This window comes from Eschrichtius robustus, chromosome 13 (genome assembly GCF_028021215.1).
Source record: "Eschrichtius robustus isolate mEscRob2 chromosome 13, mEscRob2.pri, whole genome shotgun sequence".
Lineage (NCBI taxonomy): Eukaryota > Metazoa > Chordata > Mammalia > Artiodactyla > Eschrichtiidae > Eschrichtius > Eschrichtius robustus.
The window spans coordinates 99,447,489-99,470,231 of NC_090836.1; the positions used below are offsets into that span (position 1 = coordinate 99,447,489).

Below are 22,743 nucleotides of genomic sequence, written 5' to 3' on the forward strand. Positions count from 1 at the left end.
TAGATTTAAATTTGGTTGTTACTGATCTCCACTTTCTTTCATCTTGTGAGCAGTAACCAACATGTCAGGGTGGGAGTCTTATTACAAAAATCAGGGTGATGAGGAAGAAGAAGATCAAGAGGAGGGCCTTGAAGCAGGTGGTAAGTGACTTTCATTAACATGTACCCTTGTGTGTGTGGAAGAAAGACTTTCCCTACCTATCTCTGCTGGGTGATCTTTGCTGTCTTGTGGCCCACGCTTCTCTCCCCAGAGAATCTCCAATACTTTTCTCCCTTTGAACTTTGCAGAGCTACCCTAGGCTCTTTTATTCAGGTCCTACTCTAGTCTATGGAACATTCCTAGCCTTAAACTTTTGCTGGGCACTGGTAGATTGATCTCCAATAAATGACCCTGAACATTGGTATCCTTTGTCACCTTAGGTGGCTCAGGTAAGACCCTTCCTCACCCAGGAAAGTAGTTTTCCTCATTCTCGGACCTCAGTGTAAAAATGCTTTCACCCTTCAATAACTGCAGCAACCAAAGAGTATACATTAGCAGCACAGTTACAAGAGTCATTCCCTCACCTAGCCTGCAGGTTTGAGAGTATATGTTCAGACAACACAGTAACACATAGGACAAAGGAAGAGAAATAAGGGGTGCCTGTACTCTACATACTGGTTAATTTAAGTTCTGGGTAGAAATTTTTTAAGTGTTTTTATTTATTAGAAGTGAGAAATACAGGAAATATAAAAAATAAAACAGAATTCTGTAATCTATGTAATCTACCACCCTAACACAACCACTACTAGCATTTTGGCATTTTGCATATTTCCTTCATATATCTTTCATTCTTTATATTTCGTAACTATATATAGTTTGTTTTTGTTTGTATCTGATTTTTTATATGGTTGTAATCATAGTGCATATATTTTTTCCATTTTAATTTACATTTTCAAAATTTACATCTTCAAAAAGAATTTTAAACATATATACATAGTTTTGTGTTCTGCCTTTTTTCCTTATTGTATTATAGATATATCTTTCCATGTAACTGCAAATATAGCCTCTATAAATCATTTTAAATATGCTATAATTTGTTCAGTCTACCTTCTGTTGGACATTTTAGTTTTCAGTTTCTTACTTTAATAAACAACATTGTGGAAATTTTTGCATAGGGTTTTTCCATATTTTATTTTCTTAAGATAGATTCCTAAGAAGTAGAATTCACTGGCTCAAGGTAGAATTTTTGTTTAAGGCTCGTGACACGTACTGCTGTGTTGCTTCAGAAAAGATGGGTAATTAAATTTATTGCATTCGGAAGCAGCATCGTCAAAAAGGGAGACAACCAGACATTATATGCCTTTTTATGAAAAACTCAACATCACCTATAATGTAATCATGCCAGGAAAAAAACAAACAAACCGAAATCCGATGAAGCCTCTCTAGGTCCTTAGTAGAAGAGACAGAGGACTATGTTAATCTACACCAAAAGAATGCAGTCAGCAAAATCCAGAAGGTGGAAAACTTATGAGACAAAAGACAGAGGGGGTATCTACAGATTATAAGAGGCCTTAAAACTTTTTTTTTTTAAAAGTCAAAGCCAGTGTTTAGGAATGTTGGCTTGGATGATTATAAAGAAAAAAATGAAGTGATTACCAAAAGTCAGGATGGTGGTTACTCTTGGGAGGAAGGTGGGTGTTAAAATTGGGAGGCGACCTGGAGAGGGCTTCTGGGGTGACTGGCAAGATTCAATTGCCTGATGTGCATGGTGGTTTTAAGGGTGTTCACTTTTTTTCTTTTTTTTTTGGCTGCACTGCACAGCTTGTGGCTTGCGGGATCTTAGTTCCCTGACCAGCGATTGAACCCGTGCCCTTGGCAGTGAAAGCGTGGAGTCCTAACCACTGGCCCACCAAGGATTTCCCTAAGGGTGTTCACCTTAGGGAATTCCTCAGATTATAATTTTGCTTAATGGGCTTTTCTCTATTTGTTTTATTTTATTTTATTTGTTTTATTTTATTTTATTTTAATTCTATTTCTTAGAAGTTTTGGGGTTTTTTTTTTTGATATGTTTATGACGGAAGATTTATTAAATTTAATTAATTAATTAATTAATTTTGGTTGTCCCGGGTCTTAGTTGCAGCAGGCAGACTCCTTAGTTGCGGTTCACCAGCTCCTTAGTTGTGGCATGTGAACTCTTGGTTGCGGCATGCGTGTGGGATCTGGTTCCCTGACCAGAGGTCAAACCCTAGCCCCCTGCATTGGGAGTGCGAGTCTTAACCACTGCACCACCAGGGAAGTCCCTCTGTTTGTTTTATATGAATAATAAACATGATAAATATGAAACAAGGGCAAACATTTCCTTCTGTTTTTTTCCCCATAGGAGATTATAAATATTCAGGAAGAGATAGTTTGATTTTTTTGATTGATGCTTCCGAGGCCATGTTTGAAACTCAGGATGAAGATGAGTTGACTCCTTTTGACATGAGCATCCAGGTAAGACTACCTTTCATTTCATTAAACAAACAAACAAACAACAAAAAGTATCAACACCACTTTAAAAAATATGGGGATTTCCCTGGTGGCGCAGTGGTTAAGAATCCGCCTGCCAATGCAGGGGACACGGGTTCAATCCCTGGTCCAGGAAGATCCCACATGCCACGGAGCAACTAGGCCCGTGCGCCACAGCTACTGAGCCTGTGCTTTAGAGCCCACGAGCCACAGCTGCTGAGCCCGCGTGCCACAACTACTGAAGCCTGTGTGCCTAGAGCCCGTGCTCTGCAACAAGAGAAGCCACTGCAATGAGAAGCCCGCGCACCGCAAAGAAGAGTAGCCCCCGCTTGCTGCAATTAGAGAAAGCTCACACGCAGCAACAAAGACCCAACACAGCCATAAATAAATAAACAAACAAACAAACAAACAAACAAACTTTAAAAAAAAAAAAGAGTAGCAGTGTTGGAGAACAGGCCCATTTTATTTTGGGTTTGAACTTCCGACCCTGGGACTATGTTGCTCCCACCTTCTGTGTTAGCCCTGGTAGCAGAAGTGGGCTCCTCTTTCTATAGAGTTGTCAGTATAAAGGAAGGAAAGAAGTTCCAGCTATTATGGTGTGGAGATGAGTCCTTTTGTAAGTGATTATTTGGAAGTTGAGTATTACCTGTGGTTGAAAAAGATTATTACAACAAAAAGACAACCCAATTTAAAAATGGGCACAAGACTTGAATATACATTTCTCTAAAGATGTACAAATGGCCAAAAGCACATGAAAAGCTGCTCAATATCTTTAGGTATTAGAGAAATGCAAATCAGAACCACAATGAGGTATCATACCCACCCACTAGGACTGCTGTAATTTAAAAAAAAAAAAAAAGGGGACAGTAAGAAGGGTTGGCAAGGATGTAGAGAAATTGGAACCCTCATACATTGTCGGTGGGAATGTGAAATGGATCAGCTGCTGTGGAAAACAGTTTGGCAGTTCCTCAAAGAGTTAAACGTAGACTTATTATATGAGCCAGCAGTTCCCCTCCTAGGTGTTTACCCAATTAAATAAAAAACAGCTACTCAAATCTTGATTCTGCCACTTACAAACTGTATGATATTGGAAAAGTTGCTGAAGCTCTTGATATGTTTTCTCATCTGTAAAATGGAGATAATAATAGTACCTACTTTGGGCTTCCCTTGTGGCACAGTGGTTAAGAATCCACCTGCCAATGCAGGGGACACAGGTTCGAGCCCTGGTCCGGGAAGATCCCACATGCCGCGGAGCAACTAAGCCCGTGCGCCACAACTACCGAGCCTGCATTCTAGAGCCCACGAGCCACAACTACTGAAGCCTGTATGCCACAACTACTGACGCTCGCGCACCTAGAGCCTGTGCTGCGCAACAGGAGAAGCCACCGCAGTGAGAAGCCTGTACACCGCAACGGAGAGTAGCCCCTGCTTGCTGCAACTAGAGAAAGCCCGCATGCAGCAACGAAGACCCAGTGCAGCCAAAAATAAATAAATGAATAAATAAATTTATTAAAAATAAAAAATAAAATAATAGTACCTACTTTGTCAAATTGTTATGAGGATTAAATATTTTTATTTTTTAAATTGAGGTGTAATTCACATAACATAAAATTAACTATTTTAAAGTATACAGTTTTAAGATATTTAGTCATTCACGTCATGCAATAATCACCACCCCATCTCATTCTAAAACTTTTTGAGTAGGTATACAAAATGTTTATATATACAGTAGAATATTAGTCATAAAAAGGAATGAAGTAGTGATACATGCTACAAGGTGAACCTTGAAAACATTACATTAAGTGAAAGAAGCCAGGCAAAAGGTCACATGCTGTATGATTACATTTATATGAAGTATAGAATAGATAATCCATAGAGAATGCAGATTGGTGGTTACCAGGGGCTGCAGGGGAGGGAGCAACTGCTTAATTGGTATGAGGTTTGCTTTTGGGATGATAAAAATGTTTGGGAACTAGATAGAAGTGGTGGTTGCACAACATTGTGAATGTACTAAATTGAACACTGAATTGTTCACTTTAAATGGTTAATTTTGTTAATTGAATTTCACCTCAATTAAAAAGATTACTATTTCTTCATAGAGAAGAATTTTTGTTTTTGTTTTTTTAAATTTTTTATTTATTATTTATTTATTATTTTTATTTTTGGCTGTGTTGGGTCTTCGTTTCTGTGCGAGGGCTTTCTCCAGTTGCGGCAAGTGGGGGCCACTCTTCATCGCGGCACGCGGGCCTCTCACTATCGCGGCCTCTCTTGTTGCGGAGCAGAGGCTCCAGACGCTCAGGCTCAGTAGTTGTGGCTCATGGGCCCAGTTGCTCCGCGGCATGTGGGATCTTCCCAGACCAGGGCTCGAACCCATGTCCCCTGCATTGGCAGGCAGATTCTCAACCACTGCGCCACCAGGGAAGCCTAGAGAAGAATTTTTAAGGATTTATTGTACATCTCATTTCTCATATTTTTGGAGTTTGGAACCAAACAGAAGCTTCTCATGTCCTAATTTGTACACAAACAATTCTTGTAATTGACAAGTCAGAATATCTTGCATCTAAAAAAAGAATTAATAAAACAATTCTTAACTTTAAAGCAGTGGCTTGCAAACTTTAACCTACATCAGAATCACCTGCAGGGCTGTTGTCACAGATTGCAGGGCCTTACCCTGCAGTCAGAATTTCTGATTCTATAGGTCTAGAGGAGGGACCAAGAATTTGCATTTCCAGTAGAGCTCCCAGGTGACGCTGATGTTGTTTGGAGATCACTCTTTGAGGAGCACTGCTTTAACCTTTTTTGGATCATGGACCTCTTTGAAGATGTGATGAAGGCTATGTACCCTCTCCCCAAAAAAGATACAGTTCTGCATGTAATTTGAAAGGGTTCATGAAATGCTAACGCCTAGAGAACCCAGAAGCAACTGTAGTATTATGTAGTGAATAAGTGAAACATTCACTGATGAACATAATGTATTTGATAAGGAGCAATGAAAAAACATTTTCTAAAATTCTATTTTAGTTTGTGTGTGTGTGGGTGGGTGGGGGGCGGTTAATAGTAGAACCTAAAGAAGCCCTCACTGGGACTTCCCTGGCAGTCCAGTGGTTAAGACTTCCACTGCAGGGGGCATGGGTTTGATCCCTGGTCAGGGAACTAGATCCTGCATGCTACAACTAAGATCTCACATGCCGCAACTAAAGATCCCGCCAGGCGTAGCCAAATGAATAAATAAATATGAAAAATAAATACATACTTGCCATGAAGATAACTGTCAATGACTAGACATACCATAAGTTCTGCATTTAAGGAGAGAATTGCTATGGAGGAAGGCCAGGTAGAGTCTCAAGCAGGATACGGAGGGGGGTCACCATGGTTGGTTTATTCCTCAGCTTTGCAGAATCAGAAACTTAATTTTGTCAGTACCCCCAGAATTATAGGCCACCAGGACTGACCACTTATGAGACACTGATTTACTGGATATGGCTTTAGTTTATATTTCCTGGAATACTGATGTCTTTAATTGTGTAATTAGGCAAATTTTATTTCAAAAGTTGCTTTTAGTAGGTATAGATTTATTTTCCATTATTTATTAATGTCACATATACTAACATTCACGTAAACCTTTTATATATGTAATTATTTTATATATGTAAATTTTGTTTCTTGGTATCAAACTACTTGAGGAAAAGAGACTTCCCTGGCGGTCCAGTGGTTAAGACTTTGCCTTCCAACGCAGGGGGAGCGGGTTTGATCCCTGGTCAGAGAGCTAAGATCTCACATGCTTTGGGGCCAAAAAACCAAAACATAAACAGAAGTAATATTGTAAAAAATTCAATAAAGACTTTAAAAATGGTCCACATTAAAAAAAAAAAAAAAAAAGCTACTTGAGGAATGATCAAATGGCCTGTTCAAACTCAGCCAATTAAGTAAGTGACATCATTGGGACTCAAATCCAAGTTTTCCGATTCTAGTGCTGGGCTTTTATTTATTTTTATTTCCCTATAGCAGAGTTTCCTTCCTGAGTATATACATGTTTTGAATTCTCTGATTTCTTATGGTAGGGACTGCTTATATGTCTGTTGTATACTTAACCACACTTTGCTTTGTGTTATACATAATATAAATGACCATCACCCTCACTGGATTATGAGTTTCCTGAAGGTAGGGGTCACACCTTACTCTAATGCCATGTACAAATTCAGCAAATATATATTGAGTGCCCTACTATGTGTCAGGCACCTGTGGAGCTTAAGTTTAGTGGTACGTAGTTAAATATTAATTGAAATTTTATGTTTATTTTTTCAGTGTATCCGGAGTGTATACACCAGTAAGATCATAAGCAGTGATCGAGATCTCTTGGCAGTGGTGTTCTATGGTACCAAGAAGGACAAAAATTCAGTGAATTTCAAAAATATTTACGTCTTGCAGGAATTGGATAATCCAGGTCAGTAGTATTCTAAGATCAGCTTTTCCCTTAGATGAGAAGGTCACTAACGTGCACAAAGAGGGATGCGGAGAAGGAAGCAGATAACATCTTGACTAGGGGTATGCTTTCCTGCACAAGGGGGTTCTTACTGGGGTGTAGACTTTTGTTATGTGGGTTAAACAGCTCCGGGTGAGAAAGAGCTTCTGTTAGTCTTGTAAAACACTGACGCTGTTCCGACTTTTCTGCCCATTTGACTCCCTGTCTCTGATCAGGTGCTAAACGAGTGCTAGAGCTTGACCACTTTAAGGGACAGGAGGGGAAGAAACATTTCCAAGACCTAATTGGCCATGGATCTGACTACTCCCTAAGTGAAGTACTGTGGGTCTGTGCCAACCTCTTTAGCGATGTCCAGTTCAAGATGAGCCATAAGAGGATCATGCTTTTCACCAATGAAGATGACCCCCACGGCAATGACAGTGCCAAAGCCAGCAGGGCCAGGACCAAAGCTGGGGATCTCCGTGACACAGGTCGGCATTCCCCTGTTCTTTTATTTTATTTCTTTGGCCGCATTGTGCGGCTTGTGGGATCTTAGTTCCGCGACCAGGGATTGGACCCATGCCCCCTGCAATGGAATCGAGGAGTCTTTTTATAAATTTATTTATTTATTTATTTATTTATTTATTTATTTATTTATTTATTTATTTATTTATTTTATGGCTGTGTTGGGTCTTTGTTGCTGTGCGTGGGCTTCTCATTGTCGTGGCTTCCCTTGCTGCAGAGCATGGGCTTCAGGCGCGCAGGCTTCAGTAGTTGTGGCACGTGGGCTCAGTAGTTGTAGCTTGTGGGCTGTAGAGCGCAGGCTCAGTAGTTGTGGCACACGGGCTTAGTTGCTCCGTGGCATGTGAGTTCTTCCCGGACCAGGGCTTGAACCCGTGTCCCCTGCATTGGCAGGCGGATTCTTAACCACTGCACCACCAGGGAAGCCACCCCTGCCCCTGTTCTTTTAACTTGGCACTTAATTTTTTTTGCTTCTTTATAGCTGATGTCAAATAGTTGCTTTTCACCCTTCAGAGTAAAATGAAACAATAAATTGAAGCTGGGGGAGACCCCTATGTAATATTCCCAGTGAAAATGACCAGGCCATTAGTTGTCTGAAGGGCTCTACCAGAGGGAGCTTTTCTTGACTTTAACACCACCACAAATGGTGGTTATTTGAATAAGTTGTCTGAAGTCATTAGAGCAGCTGATCCCCTTAACCACTTTCTCTAAGTCCTGAAAATATTTATAATCAATCTAGTTCTTTGGGAGCTTTTAACAACATATTTAAACTTAACTGAAAAAAATTCTCCCTTGCTGGAAATTGTTTCCCCTCACTTTTGTCTATCCTCGCTCCAGGTATCTTCCTTGACTTGTTGCACCTAAAGAAACGTGGGGGCTTTGACATATCCTTGTTCTACAGAGATATTATCAGCATAGCAGAGGATGAGGACATAGGGGTTCACTTTGAGGAGTCGAGCAAGCTTAAAGACCTGTTGAGGAAGGTTCGCGCCAAGGAGACCAGGAAGCGTGTGCTCCACAGGTAGGCACTAAGCCTGGGTCAGCTGCCCACAAGGCCCCTAACTGATCAAAAGCCGTGCATGGCTTTGACCTCCCTGGCTCCTTAACTCTGGGCTGTACCACTGCCTCACTGTTCCTCTAAAAAACTTGCTTTATTTCAGGATAGCACAAGCTATTTGCTTCTCTTTCTCTAGAAAGAGCTGGTATGCTGTTTCTCCAAAATAAAACAGCTCTCCACTCCTTTGGGGTAAACAGTTGTGGCCTAACGGTATCCTCAGTTGCCCTCACTAGGACATTGTCTGTTTTCTTCTCCTCTGTAAATTGGGGATAATGACAGTACCTGGTATAGAGCAAAAACTCAATAAATGTTAGTTATTATCATTGTTGTTAAAATTGTGTTATTCTAATTTCTTATAAACTTGAGACCAATAAGAACCAGGTGGTTGGATTATCTTCCTTTAGAGACCTTTGACATTAGAATCCTAAGGCCGCCTCAGTGTTTCTTCCTAAAGAGCATCAGACTTTCATTTTAGACTAGTTTCCTCAGTATAGAGGAATAAGACCATTGGTAGTTTTTGAGCTGTTTTCAAGAGATTACTGACAATTCTCCTGGAAAACCCATGAAATTAAATATTTTAAGGAAACCATGAAGCAGCTCATTGCTACAGTTATAGTTTTGTCATTGTTCTCCTTTTCCTCCCAGGAACTATTTCTCTTTCCTCAAACAATCACCCTGTCACCTTTTGTCCTTCCTGAAATAGTGGAATATTGTTACTACTACAACTTGGAAATCTACACATATTGGTGGGAGTGGCAGGGGGGATAAAATGGTGGTTAAAAGTAGGTTCTAGAGTCAGATTGGCTTGGATTCTAGTCCTCTGCTGTGTGACCTGGGGTAAATCATGTAACTTCTCTGAGCCTCAGTAAAATGGGAGGAAAAATGGTCCCTCATTATAGGGCTGCTGTGATGATTAAATGGAATAACATAGTAATTGTAAGCGTTAGCTATTCTTACTATTTTGTGAAAGAGTCATTATAGGATACTTGGTAGTAATAATAATAAATTGGAGCTGTTTGAGAATTAATTGCCTAAGGCTTAGAAAATTATTACACTTATTCTTGCTATAATAAAATAATATAATTATTTTATTGCATAATTATTGTGTGCCAGGCACTGTCCTAAGTTCTTTTTTTCTTTTTCTTTTGAATTTTAGAATTTTATTTATTTTTTATACTGCAGGTTCTTATTAGTTATCCATTTTATACATATTAATGTATATATGTCAATCCCAATCTCCCAATTCATCACACCACCACTCCCACCCCTGCCACTTTCCCCCCTTGGTGTCCATACGTTTGTTCTCTACACCTGTGTCTCTATTTCTTTCTTTCTTTTTTTTTTTTATAAATTTATTTATTTATTTTTGGCTGTGTTGGATCTTTCTTGCTGCGCGCGGGGCGTTGCGGTGCGTGGGCTTCTCGTTGAGGTGGCTTCTCTTGTTGCAGAGCACGGGCTCTAGGGTGGGCAGGCTTCAGTAGTTGCAGCACGTGGGCCCAGTAGTTGTGGCTCGCAGGTTCTAGAGCGCAGGCCCAGTAGCTGTGGCGCACGGGCTTAGTTGCTCCGCGGCACGTGGGATCTTCCCGGACCAGGGCTTGAACCCGTGTCCCCTGCACTGGCAGGCGGATTCTTAACCACTGTGCCACCAGGGAAGCCCTGTGTCTCTATTTCTGCCCTGCAAACTGGTTCATCTGTATGTCCTAAGTTCTTTGTTAACATAATTACCTCATTTAATCTGTAAAAACAGTGCTTTGAGTTGGGTTGAAACCTACCCATTAGTAACGTTTATTAACCTTAAATCATTTCAGATGAAGTTAAACATAAGCAGCTTGTTTTGTGCTGTGGGCTTTCACATTTTCCTTTCCTTGGTATGACATAAACCACATGATGTTATACTATAACTCTTGTTTTTTTTTTTTTTTTTTTTTATAACTCTGTTTTAACTTAGAGTTATGACATTTTCAAGGTCGAAAGGTACCTTAGTTTATAAATGTGAACATTTAATATGGGGTGGGGGGACTAACTGATTTGCTCTTTGCTCTTTTGGTTCAGAAATAGAACCAAGGTCTCTTGAAGCCTGAGGCCAGAGTAGACCACATTGACCAGTGCTTTTTCCCAGGATACTAAAATTTAGAGGGCACAACAATTTTTAAAAACTACTTTTGCAGACTGTGCAGTTTTTAAATTGGTTACATTTATTGTCAGCTCTCTTTCAGCAGCCTTTAGACAACTGTGTTTAACACCTAGTAAGCCAGAATAATTTAAAGTAGGAAGCCATCAAATGGGTGGTGTTATTACTAATGCCCATCTGTTACTAATACTCATCTCTGGGGCACATCATACATTACCAAATTGTACCATACCTACCAGGTGCTTGCTCCAGGAACCTAAAATTTCTAGTCAGGGCTCTGTCCCAAACCAATGTTCTTTCTACTCTGTGAACCAATATACCTTTGAACTAGCTATAACTTGTTTAAACATGTTCTCTTCTTTAAAGTAAATACTGCTAAACATTCCACAACAGTGAAGATTGGGTTATTAATTTAAGACTTTTCTTCTTTTGGGATAAAGGTGTTTAAAGCTATAAATTTCCCTCTGAGCACTGATTTAGCTGCATCCTATACCTTTTGATATGTTCTGTTTTCACTTTCATTCAGTTCAAAATCATTTTAAATTTCCCTTGTGATTTCTCCTTTGACCTCCTGGGTTATTTAGAATTGTATTGTTTACTTTCCAAATATTTGAGGTTTTCCCAGATTTCTCTCTGTTGTGGATCTCTAACTTAGTTCCATTTTGGGTAAAGAACATATTTTGTATGATAGAAAAACTTTTTTTCTTTTTTTTTTTTTGGCTGTGCTGCACAGCATGTGAGATCTTAGTTCCCTGACCAGGGATTGACCTGTGTCCCCTGCAGTGGAAGCGCAGAGTCCTAACCACTGGACCACCAGGGAATTTCCAATTTCAGTTTTTTTAGATGCATTTAGACTTGTCTTGTGTCTCAGTATATGGTCTGTCCTAGAGAATGTTCCGTGTGTGCTTGAAGAGAATGTGTAGCACAGGTTATTTTTCTGTTCTGCCTTTTTTCCCCACAGTATTGTATTGTAAATATTTTTGCATGTTGTCTTTATTATAGAACACATTTTCAAGAGGTCCTATTGCTGCTTAAGATGTTGATATAAATACTCTGGAGCAATATGTTATAATGGAAAAGTACCTGAGCTTTGAATCAGACATACGTGAATTTGAATACCAGTTTTCATTAGTTGTATGTCTTTGGGCAAGTTAGATAACATCCCTGAGCTTCAGTGTTTACATCTGTAAAAATGACAACAACAAGGTTATTGGGTAGCAAGTAACAGAAACTGACCCTTGACTAATTTCAGCATATTAAAACAAAATCCTGAACAGGGTGGGTAGTATAGGAACCAGGGTGGCACCAGGAATCTAGAAAATAAGAATTATTGACAGTGTCTTTGGGGTACCACTGTCAGCAAGCATCCCCTCCAACCGTGTCCTTTCTTGGTCACTGTTTAAGACCCAGACTCTCAGGAGAATAAGTCTGATGGCTTGAGCCTGGGCCAGATGTGCCCATCTCTTGGTCAGGGTAAAGCACAGCACCTGGATGAACATTTTCCCAAAACTGCAGTGGGGGAAGGGTGGTTCCCTAAGAAAAATTGGGGTTTCATTGTTAAAATAAGAGGGAAGGTATGCTAGACAAGCAGAAGCAGCAGATAATATAGTACTTATAGGATTATTATAATGATTAAATGAGAGAATAACTGTAAAGTGATTTGATAAATTGCTAGGCTCAATTTAAAAAATCATTATTTTTATTACGGTACATCCTTTATCATTATTTTAAGGAGTTAACAATACATTCTGAGACTAATTTTTTGCAATGTAGACCCTGAGATGTATTACAGCAAACTCCACTGTATTATTAAAAAGCTTTATATTTGTATTCGAAAAGCTTAGGTTATTGGAGAGAATAAAACAAATCAGGGCTTGGGTGCCATGAATGAATTTTAGATAGGAAAATATACTCTTTCTGTCCAAATTAAAAAAATTTTCTCTCCTTCAGGTTGAAGCTTAAGCTCGACAAAGATGTAGCGCTCACTGTTGGCATTTATAATATGTTCCAGAAGGCTCTCAAACCTTCTCCAGTGAGGCTTTATCGGGAAACAAATGAACCAGTGAAAACCAAGACCCGGACATTTAATGTAAATACAGGCAGTTTGCTTTTGCCTAGCGACACCAAGAGGTCCCAGGTAGGTCTCTGCCTTCTTACTGAATTTTGTCCTGTTGAAGAGTTAACAGGGAGGGGGAGACATGATCAGCCTAACTAGTTAAATAACTTTCATGTACGCATCTTTCTAGCCAAGCTGTTGTCATTACCCTTTGGAATATGGCATCTGGATCAGTAATACCTTGGGAGCTAGAAAGTTAGAGCCAGTATTTGGAAGAGGTGTCAGTGAAAACTTCAGCCCTCGATCAGCCAGCACATGCTACTCTGAGTCTTAACAGTCTAATTCCAGTACAATGGCAGAAATTGTTTTATAGTTAACTAGGGAGATGAGCCAGGGAAAGAAAGTGCGTTAGGTGTGAAGTGCCCTCGTTTTAGGGAGAGAGTTTTTTTTTTTCTTGCCAAACTAACCAGTTTTTCCTGTGCCTTGAAATGATACCCTCATGCCTTTCTTAATCTGAAAGACAGACTAAGGATGCAGAACATTATCTCTCCTCATCCTCTCACCTTTGTTCAATCTATAGAAGGATTTTTTTTAATTGAAGTACAGTTGATTTACAAAGTTCTGTTAATTTCTGCTGTACAGCAAAGTGATTCTGTTATACATATATATACATTTTAAAATATTCTTTTCCATATGGTTTATCTCAGGATATTGAATGTAGTTCCCTATAGAAGGATTTGATATCTGAAATTAAAATCAAGTGAGTCATCCTTCCTTTTTAGTTATACAAAACGTGGGAGAGTGATTTTGCCTAAGTTCAGGACCTAGAAGGATCAACTAAGTGACTAAAATTAAATATTATTTTGATTCAACCCTTGAGGTGTCTTTTGGAGCACAAATTTCAGGCCAGAGTGTCTTGCCCTACTTTTCAGGAGGAGAAGACGACAAGAAATTTCTCCTTCCATTTTGGAAGTAGCTAGTTTTCCATGTTGGTTTATTCACAGGCAGTAGCTCTTCCGGTTACTAAGTTTCTTTCTTGATTAACTGTGTCTACAAAAAGTCTTAAGGGCTCTGTTTTTGTTTATAAAACCCAAATTTGACCTTTACTAAGTTCTGTTACTAATCACATATTTAGGATCAAAATGCAAATGTTAAAGTTTAGAAGTAGTATGTGTGTATGTGTGTGTGTGTGTGTGAGCCTCCTACACTGAGACCTAGCACAATACCTGACGTAGGTCCTCTCAATAAGTAGGTAAGTTTTGAGCATCCTTTGTGTGTCAGGGATGATGCTGAGGGTTTAGTACACATTAAATGAGGGAAGGAACAAACGCCTGAAGAGCATGGCCTCTAGCACCAGACAGATGTGGTACAGTTCAAAGCCCAATTCGGTTGTATACTCTGGAGCAAGTCACTAACTATAGAGCCTCAGTTCACTCATCTGTAAAACAGAGTTTTTAACATTTACCACCTAGGATTGTTACAGCTGATAAACTGGGTGGCAAAAGTAAAGTGCCTGGCTGGCACTCAGTAAATGTCAATTGCTGTTGATAGGAGGAAGATGCCTCTGATGAGCCCTCTTCCTGCTCCTTAGAAGAAAGCTGATTTTAACTTGCTAGCGTCATACGGCAACTGTTTCGCATCTCTGTGTAGCCTCGCTATGTGGCCCTCGTTGTTCCCCTTCTATAGACCTATGGGAGTCGTCAGATTGTATTAGAGAAAGAGGAAACAGAAGAGCTTAAACGGTTTGATGAACCAGGTTTGATTCTCATCGGTTTCAAGCCCTTGGTAATGCTGAAGAAGCACCATTACCTGAGGCCCTCCCTGTTCGTGTACCCCGACGAGTCCCTGATAAATGGTAAGGGGCCTAAACCAGGGATAAACGAATAAGTAACGCAGAAGGCAATTTACTGAGCAGCATTCCTAAATGGCTGCTGCTGGAAACTGTATAGGATGTGTTAATGGGTATTTTGAAAGTGTCTCATGCTCAAATAAATTTTGGAAACGTGGGACTAAACAAAGTTAAAGAGATTTCTTTAGGAACTATAATATACTGATAGCATTGTGAATATCCAGGAGGGGATATGGAATTAGCATATTTAAAACTTAGTTGCTATGAAATTCTTTCTCTGAGGCATTAGATAAAGAGTTCGGGAAAAACAAAAAACAAACCTGGCTTCTTCCCTAGTGTTGCAATTAAAGATGATATGAACTTGGCCACTGGGTTTATTTGTGCTGTCCAGACCTGTATTCCTCTGTGCTATAGCTAATGAACCTCCCGGATCTGACATGACTGGTTTTCATTAGCAACTAGGGCTTATGTCATTAGCCTAATGATAGTAAAAGTGAACTGACAGTAATAATTCACACCCCTAAATGGAGTATTTGAGGTGCCCTTTCCTTTCTCTTCCTTTCTATGCCTCTGCTACCCTCACTTTACCCTCACCTCTGGGTCCATCACCCCTGACCTATCGAAGTATCATAAACACTTTTAAGAAAATGGAAGAGAAACTGTAGGTTTATAACATGGGCTAAGAAAGGAGGAGACATCTTTAGGATATAGACCCCTGGGATGTTTGTTTTCCAGGGAGCTCAACCCTATTCAGCGCTCTACTCACCAAGTGTCTGGAGAAGGAGGTCATGGCAGTGTGCAGATACACACCCCGCCAGAATATCCCCCCTTGTTTTGTGGCCTTGATGCCACAGGAAGAGGAGCTGGATGACCAGAAAATTCAGGTGACTCCCCCAGGTATGTGAAAGAGATAATTTCAGTGCTTCTGAACATTGCTTAGGCTTTGGAGTCATTCCTGGGATACCAACTCAGACCTGCTGAACCAGAGTCTCCAGGAGTGGGACCTGGGAAATGTATATTTATAAGATTGCACAGGTGAATTTCATGAACAGCCAGGTAAGGCTGTCAAATATGGTTGTGCAGTGCACAGCATGTACAACTGTACAAGGGAGCTCTGCAGCCAGGGTTGAGAATTGACTTCATAGGGACTGTTTGCAGGTTACTGGCATAAGTTCACGGGGTCTCACTGCTGACACATTCTTTACTAAAAACCATTGTTTGGTACCCTTGTAATATTTAATGGTTGGTTTATCTCTTGTGTACACTAAAGCAGTGAGGTATCATGGAATGACTGTGGGGTTTTTTGTTTTTGTTTTTTTTAATATTTATTTATTTATTTGGTTGCACCAAGTCTTAGCTGCGGCAGGCGGGCTCCTTTGTTGTGGCTCTAGGGCTCCTTAGTTGCGGCTCCAGGGCTCCTTAGTTGCGGCTTCAGGTCGCCTTAGTTGCGCCTCACCTGCTCCTTAGTTGCGGCATGGGAACTCTTAGTTGCGGCATGCATGTGGGATCTAGTTCCCTGACCAGAGATGGAACCGAGGCCCCCTGCATTGGGAGCACGGAGTCCTATCCACTGCGATGCCAGGGAAGTCCCATGACCATGGGTTTTGAAGTCACACTTGACTTTGTCTTATACTTATGTGTCTGACAGCTCATTTTCTTTTGTTTTAGACCCTTCTCTTCCACCTGTTAGCTGGCCAACTTGGGCAAATAACTTAACCTTTCTGTTTATGTTCCTTATCTGCAAAGATGAGAATTCTGGAACACCTTTCTCTCAAGGTCACTTCACATTTGAAATAAGTTAATAAACATATAAGTGCCTAGCACAAAGCAGCCAATAGATGACTACCATCAGCCAACAGATGACTACTATTCATCCTTCTTTTTAAAAAATATTTACTTATTTATGGCTGTGTTGCGTGTTTGTTGCTGCACATGGGCTTTCTCTAGTTGCGGTGAGCGGGGGCTACTCTTCGTTGCGGTACATGGGCTTCTCACTGCGGTGGCTTCTCTTGTTGCAGAGCACGGGTCTAGGCACGCGGGCTTCAGTAGTTGTGGCGCGTGGGCTCTAGAGCGCAGGCTCAGTAGTTGTGGCTCACGGGCCCAGTTGCTCCGCGGCCTGTGGGATCTTCCCGGACCAGGGCTCGAACCCGTGCCCCCTGCATTGGCGGGCTGATTCTTAACCACTGCGCCACCAGGGAGTCCCATCCTTACTCTTTAGCCATGCTAATAAAAATTATAAAGTAAGTCTTTGAATGTGTTACATTTCCAACCCTGGTCATCTGAATGCTCAGGAACACCTTTTATGTCAGTTCTTAGGCTTTGTCTCTCAGCTCTGTGCTGGTGGAGCAGCGGCTCTCCAAGCCCCATTTCTCCTTTGCCAGTGGGCTCTCGGTGAGGCTCTGTCAGTAGTGGGCGCTAGAGGGAGACATTAGGGCCGTGGAGAGCTATGAGACTTCCTCTTGCTCAGTGCTGTTGGCATTGCCAGCAAGGGCTCTTCACCTGGCAGCAGCAGTGGGTTCCAGTCTCTAGATTTTTCAGTCTTTCTAGAACCCGTCAGCAACTGGACAGGGTCAGGCTGGTAACCCTTACCTCTTCCCTTCTAGCACATGGTGGGGGCTGGGGAGCAAAGGGGAGAGGTTGAAGCTCGGAGGAGGGGCCGGCAGAGTTGGATGTAGCCCTCCAGGGAGGGGCACTGTCCACCTGGTTCTGGGTGTATGGAAAAAGCTGGCGGCTGGAAGCTGGCTGGGGCGCCACTGGCAGGAACAGGAAGTACCTGAGGAGGAGCACTCCTTTCAGGTCCCCCTCTGGAGACTCCAAAGGGAGTCTGCTAGGCAGATGCTAACGGGAATCAGCTGGTAAAGGAGAAATGGGATTTGCAGGGTCCCAGCTCCAGCAGCACAGCATGCAGAAGGGTGCATTGGAGCTGAGAAAAAAACGACAGCTCAAGAGACTTCCCTGGTGGTGCAGTGGTTAAGAATCCGCCTGCCAATGCAGGGGACACCGGTTCGAGCCCTGGTCCGGGAAGATCCCACATCCCGCAGAGCAACTAAGCCCGTGTGCCACAACTACTGAGCCCATGCGCCGCAATGAGAGAGAAGCCCACCGCGCTGCAACAAAGATCCTACTTGTCTCAACTAAGACCCAACGCAGCCAGAAGTAAAATTAATTAATTAAAAAAAAAAAAGGAAGAAAAACGATAGCTCAGTGACTGAAACCTTTTGTTGAGTCAAATCTCCGAAAACGTATCTTTCTTTCTTTCTTATTCAGGCTTCCAGCTCATCTTCTTGCCCTATGCTGATGACAAACGGAAGGTGCCCTTTACTGAAAAAGTCATGGCAAACCCAGAGCAGGTAGACAAGATGAAGGCTATTGTTCAGAAGCTCCGCTTCAAGTACAGGTGAGTGATGGGTCATTCACAGGCTTTCTTCTGGAACTGCCTCCTGTGTTGAAGGTCGTACTGGAGATTTGAGTTAAGCATAAACCAAGAGAATGTGATTTTATTCTTTTCCATTAACTGATAGGTAATTAGTCTTTAGAAGCTATAGGGAGAGTGGAAGTTCTTTTATTGAAGGCTCTGGAATTGTGCTGTTTACAGCTGGTTGACCTGCTGTGTTGTGCTTAGAAAGACAGGTTAGTTAGTTGAACAAGCTCCGCAAAGCAGCAGTAAGGAGAAGATTCGTGGTTGGCCTTCTCCTTGATTGTTTGTTGTCACACGGTGAGTAAAAGCAAGTAAATCCAGTGTAAATTGTCATGGGGTTGAAAAAATGATTATATAATGCACATAGACCATCTCCCAGAACCTGCATAAGGTGACACCAAACATAATTTTTTTCACATTTCATCTTTTGTCTCTGGGCTACTTCCCTAACTCTGCCTACCTGTGGGCAAAATGATCTTCCTTCTCCAAAGGAAACCTCCTGGTGTAGTCCTTTGTTGGGCAAATGGAAGCATTGTTAAGGTTCTACCATGTGCCGTGCACTGTTCTAGATACAATTCCGACAGTATCTCATTTATTCTTCATGAGAACCCTGAAAGTTTTGGTGCCCATTTTACAGGTAAAGAAACTGAGGCTTAGAGGAGTGAGGCAGCTTGCCCAGACTCACCCAGCTAGAAGGAACTGGAGCCAGGATTCAAGTCTAGGACTGTATGCCTCTAGATTCTTTCTGTCTTTACTTTCATGTTGCTATCGAGTATGGGAAGAAAGAATACTCAGGTTCGTTATCTCCCCACCTCCCACCATCCCTCTGTTGTGTTTTCTCTGTACTTACCTCCTCTGGCCCTGCCTCCTCTGTTTCTGTCTCTGTCCACAGCTTCCAGTGACAGACAGGTGGGCAGGTATTGTTTTGCTTTAAAATTTGCTTTTGGATCCCTAGCATCGGACAATAAAGTGAAAATTGGAAAGAGAGAAGTTGATTCAAGAGATAAGATTCCCAACTGTTTTACCTGGGGTGTATTTCTCAGCTGACCTTGGGCCTGCACTGCCTCAGTTGGGTTTTTAACTTTATATTATTTTTAAAATGTTTAAATTTTTATTTTTTAATTTATTCATGTCACTGTTAATGTTTTAACAGAAGTGACAGCTTTGAGAACCCAGTGCTGCAGCAGCACTTCAGGAACATGGAGGCCCTGGCTTTGGATTTGATGGAGCCTGAACAAGCCGTGGACCTGACACGTAAGGAGGCCGTGACTGAGTTGAGAACTTCTTTTCATGGGAGGCTTTCGTGTCGATTTTACTCTGGACCAGTAATATGGATGCATTTCCTAGCACCCTCTAAGTACACAAGTTTGTGGTCCAGATCATCTCTGCCTGAGAGATTTCCTAGACCAGCTTAGATTGCCTGGGAACGGGTTTGGCCGATTCTGCAGTAAGAGGAGGAGAAAGTGCCAGGCTTCTGAGACCTGCCTCTGAAGTAGACCATCCATGACTACATGTTGGTAAAAGTTAAAAACAACAGTCTGCAACATTTACGGAGTGCTTACTGTGTGCCAGGCCTTGTTGTCCTGTGTGTTGACTCATTTATTCTGCATGACTATGAGGTAGGTTCTGTTACTGTCCCTGGTTTGCAGAGAAGGGAGTGATTTGCCCAAGGCACTAAGTAGTAAGTGGTGGCTGTCAGCGCAGAATCCAGTGAGTCTGGCCCAGAGCCCTTGCTCTGAACCACTATACTTACCTTACTGCTGCTCCGTCAGACAGCGTGCTCTGCCCTGGGAAAATGGACCTCGTTACCCAGCATGGAGGACATTTGCCTGGCCTCCCAGGCTGAGGTGCTCTGAGCTCCCTTCTGGTCCCTTTCTGGATTGTGGTTCTCTCATGTACTTCATAAGAGGATGCGTGAAGTTTAGCGATGTAAGTGAATACCCCCTGGAAAACAGATTGGATTTAATGAAGACTCTTGACAGAGGTTGAAAAGATCAGAACAGTTAGTTCGGCCTGCTTAGCTTCCCAGTTATTATTGATCTCTTTCATGTAGCGCCAGCATTAAAAGCATAAGCGTTATTGGACGTGTCATGGTGGTGACTGTCAGCTGGGCCTGGCAGAAGAAGAACCCTTGAGTGAGGCAGCCCATCTCTTCCTTTATGGCCTTTAGGCAGATCAGGAAGTAAATTGCCTAGTCTCTAGCAAGATGGCTAGGGACACAGACTTTGGAAACACCCGATGTAGGTAGATTTGAATCCCAACTCTCTGGCACTTATTAAATTGTGTGGCCTTGGAACAATACTTAATCTCACTGAAGCCCAGTTTCCTTATTGGTAAAATGGGGATAATGATCTGTCCTTACAAGGTGTTAACAAAATATAGGCCCTGACACTCGGGAAGGTGCTCAGAACACAGTTGTTCTCCTTTATTCCACAGCCGTGTGCTCTACTTCCTCGCTAGTGCCTCAGCCTCTTGCATTCTCTCTTCTGGCCCTATACTTTTTGGGAGAAAGTCTTGTTTTCTCTTTCTACTTCTATTTTTCAAAAACAATTTTGGCTGCTGTAGTGCTTCCTATAAGCTAAATGTCTCAGGTTCCTGTCTTTAGCCCTTTCTTCTCTCCTTTCTGTTGGTTATGTTATCCACTCCCATAGCCTCAAGTATGACCTCATGTCCACAACCCCCAAACCTGTATCTCCAGCCTTGTCCTTTCCTGTAAGCTCTGGCCAAAGCTTCCAGCTGCCCAGGTGACATCTACTGAAGGCCCTGGGTATCCTAATGCTCAAACATGTGACCCCTTTGACTCTTTGTTCTTTCACATCCCTCACTCACTTCTTTTTTTTTTAATACATTTATTTATTTATTTATTTTTGACTGCGTTGGGTCTTTGTTGCTGCACGCAGGCTTTCTCTAGTTGCGGGGAGCGTGGGCAACTCTTCGTTGCGGTGCGGTGGCTTCTCTCGTTGTGGAGCACAGGCTCTAGGGCGCACAGGCTTCAGTAGTTGTGGCACACGGGATCAGTAGTTGTGGCTCGCGGGCTCTAGAGTGCAGGCTCAGTAGTTGTGGCGCACGGGTTTAGTTGCTCCGTGGCATGTGGGATCTTCCCGGACCAGGGCTCGAACCTGTGTCCCTCGCATTGGCAGGCGGATTCTTAACCACCGCGCTACCAGGGAAGTCCCCCTTGCTCACTTTTGATCAAACATGTTTGCTTCTCTGTGACACAATGATAAGGCTTTCTTTTAATAAATAACTTATCAAAGACTCAAAATTGTTTTCTTACTTTCTTCTTTTGGCTTTGTCACACCATACTGTTTTTTTCTCCTATGCCTGTGGAGACCCTAAGACTTCTTTGCTGGACCTGCTTCCCTTTTTTCTCCTCTAACATGGAAGTGTGCTGGGTGATCCTGGGCGCCATCTTTCTCTGTCCTCTCACTTCTCCCTGCGTGGCCTCATCAGGCTACATCAGTGGCTCTAAGTGTGGTCCCTGGTCCAGCAGCACTGGCATCTCCTGGGAACTTGTCAGAAATGCACATTTTGAGCCCTACCCCAGGCTGACTGAATCTGAAACTCAGGTCGAGGCCCAGCAATGTGTGTTTTATTTTATTGTATTTGGCCATGCCGCGTGGCATGTGAGATCTTAATTCCCTGACCAGGGGTCGAACCCGTGCCCCCTGTATTGGAAGCTCAGAGTCTTAACCACTGGACCGCCAGGGAAGTCCCCAGCAACATGTGTTTTAACAAGCCTTCCCAGTGATTCTGAGACATGCCACTGCCTCTAGCATATTGGTTCTCAACTTTGGCTATACAGCAGAATCATCTGGGGGACTTAAAAAAAAAATCTGGCTCTTTAGGCCTCACCCCAGACCAATTAAATCAGAATCTCCTGGGCATCAGTACTCTTTAAAAGTCCCCAGGTTGAGAACCAAAGCTCTAGTAGAGATTCCTGTAACCTGGAACATGGGGCTTCTGACACGGCGGGAGCGCAGTTTGACGGTGACGTTCTGCCGTCTTGTAGGTACATACACCACAGGGCAGGAGCTCCCCTGTGTACTTTGCAAACGTGGTCACATGAGGTGAGACATTCATCTCATCACCCTTGCCCTTGATATGACCCAGCTCTCAGCAAAAGCTCTACAAGCTATATAGTTGTAAGAAAGGAAATAAAAATATTATCTTTCCCCCAGAGCTTCCTTTGCCTATTGCATTTGCCTTGGGGAATGCTCCTGCCATCCCAACCACTCACCTCCTCCCCCGCCCACCCCCACACCTTTTATTCCATCAGTAAGACCTGCCAGTGCTGTCACTTCTCAAGATACAGTCCCATTGCCACCCCCCAGCCCCCCGCCGCCCCACTCACACACACTGCTTCAGCCTTCTGTCTCACCTTCCGTCAATTCATACTCTACACAGCTGGCAGGCAGGGTGATCTAAGACGTCCATCTGATCACGTCGCTCCCCTGCTCATAGACCTTCAACGTTTCCCTGCTGCTTTTAGGATAAGGCCTAATTCCTGGGCAGGCATTCGAGGCTTCCATGACCTCGCCATGCTTGTCTTTCTAGCCTCCTTGCTGGTCCTGCCCATCTCACGCCCTGCCTGCAAGCTGTGTGTCACTGGCTGTCTCTCACCCCTGTGCCTTCTGCTTAGACTAGTATCTGCCTGAGGAGGGACACTCGGCTTGTGAGACTGCGCTGCACAGAGTCCTTCCTGACCCCTCCTGGGTTCCAGCGTGCCCTGTACGGTCCCTTTCTTCATGGCACTGTGCA

General features: G+C 42.5%; 1 protein-coding gene across 1 annotated transcript in view; it reads left to right on the forward strand.

Annotated features, from left to right (window-relative positions):
• The window catches only part of XRCC6 (X-ray repair cross complementing 6), a 28,787-nt gene that overhangs the window by 1,182 nt on the left and 4,862 nt on the right, over positions 1-22,743 (forward strand). Inside the window, exons 2-11 of the mRNA XM_068561543.1 lie at positions 54-140; positions 2,360-2,472; positions 6,793-6,931; positions 7,186-7,440; positions 8,309-8,492; positions 12,610-12,796; positions 14,402-14,570; positions 15,300-15,461; positions 17,832-17,961; positions 19,136-19,236. Of these exons, the coding sequence (XP_068417644.1) occupies positions 62-140; positions 2,360-2,472; positions 6,793-6,931; positions 7,186-7,440; positions 8,309-8,492; positions 12,610-12,796; positions 14,402-14,570; positions 15,300-15,461; positions 17,832-17,961; positions 19,136-19,236 (1,519 nt within the window). The 5' untranslated portion in view covers positions 54-61. The remainder of the gene's footprint in view (positions 1-53; positions 141-2,359; positions 2,473-6,792; positions 6,932-7,185; positions 7,441-8,308; positions 8,493-12,609; positions 12,797-14,401; positions 14,571-15,299; positions 15,462-17,831; positions 17,962-19,135; positions 19,237-22,743) is intronic.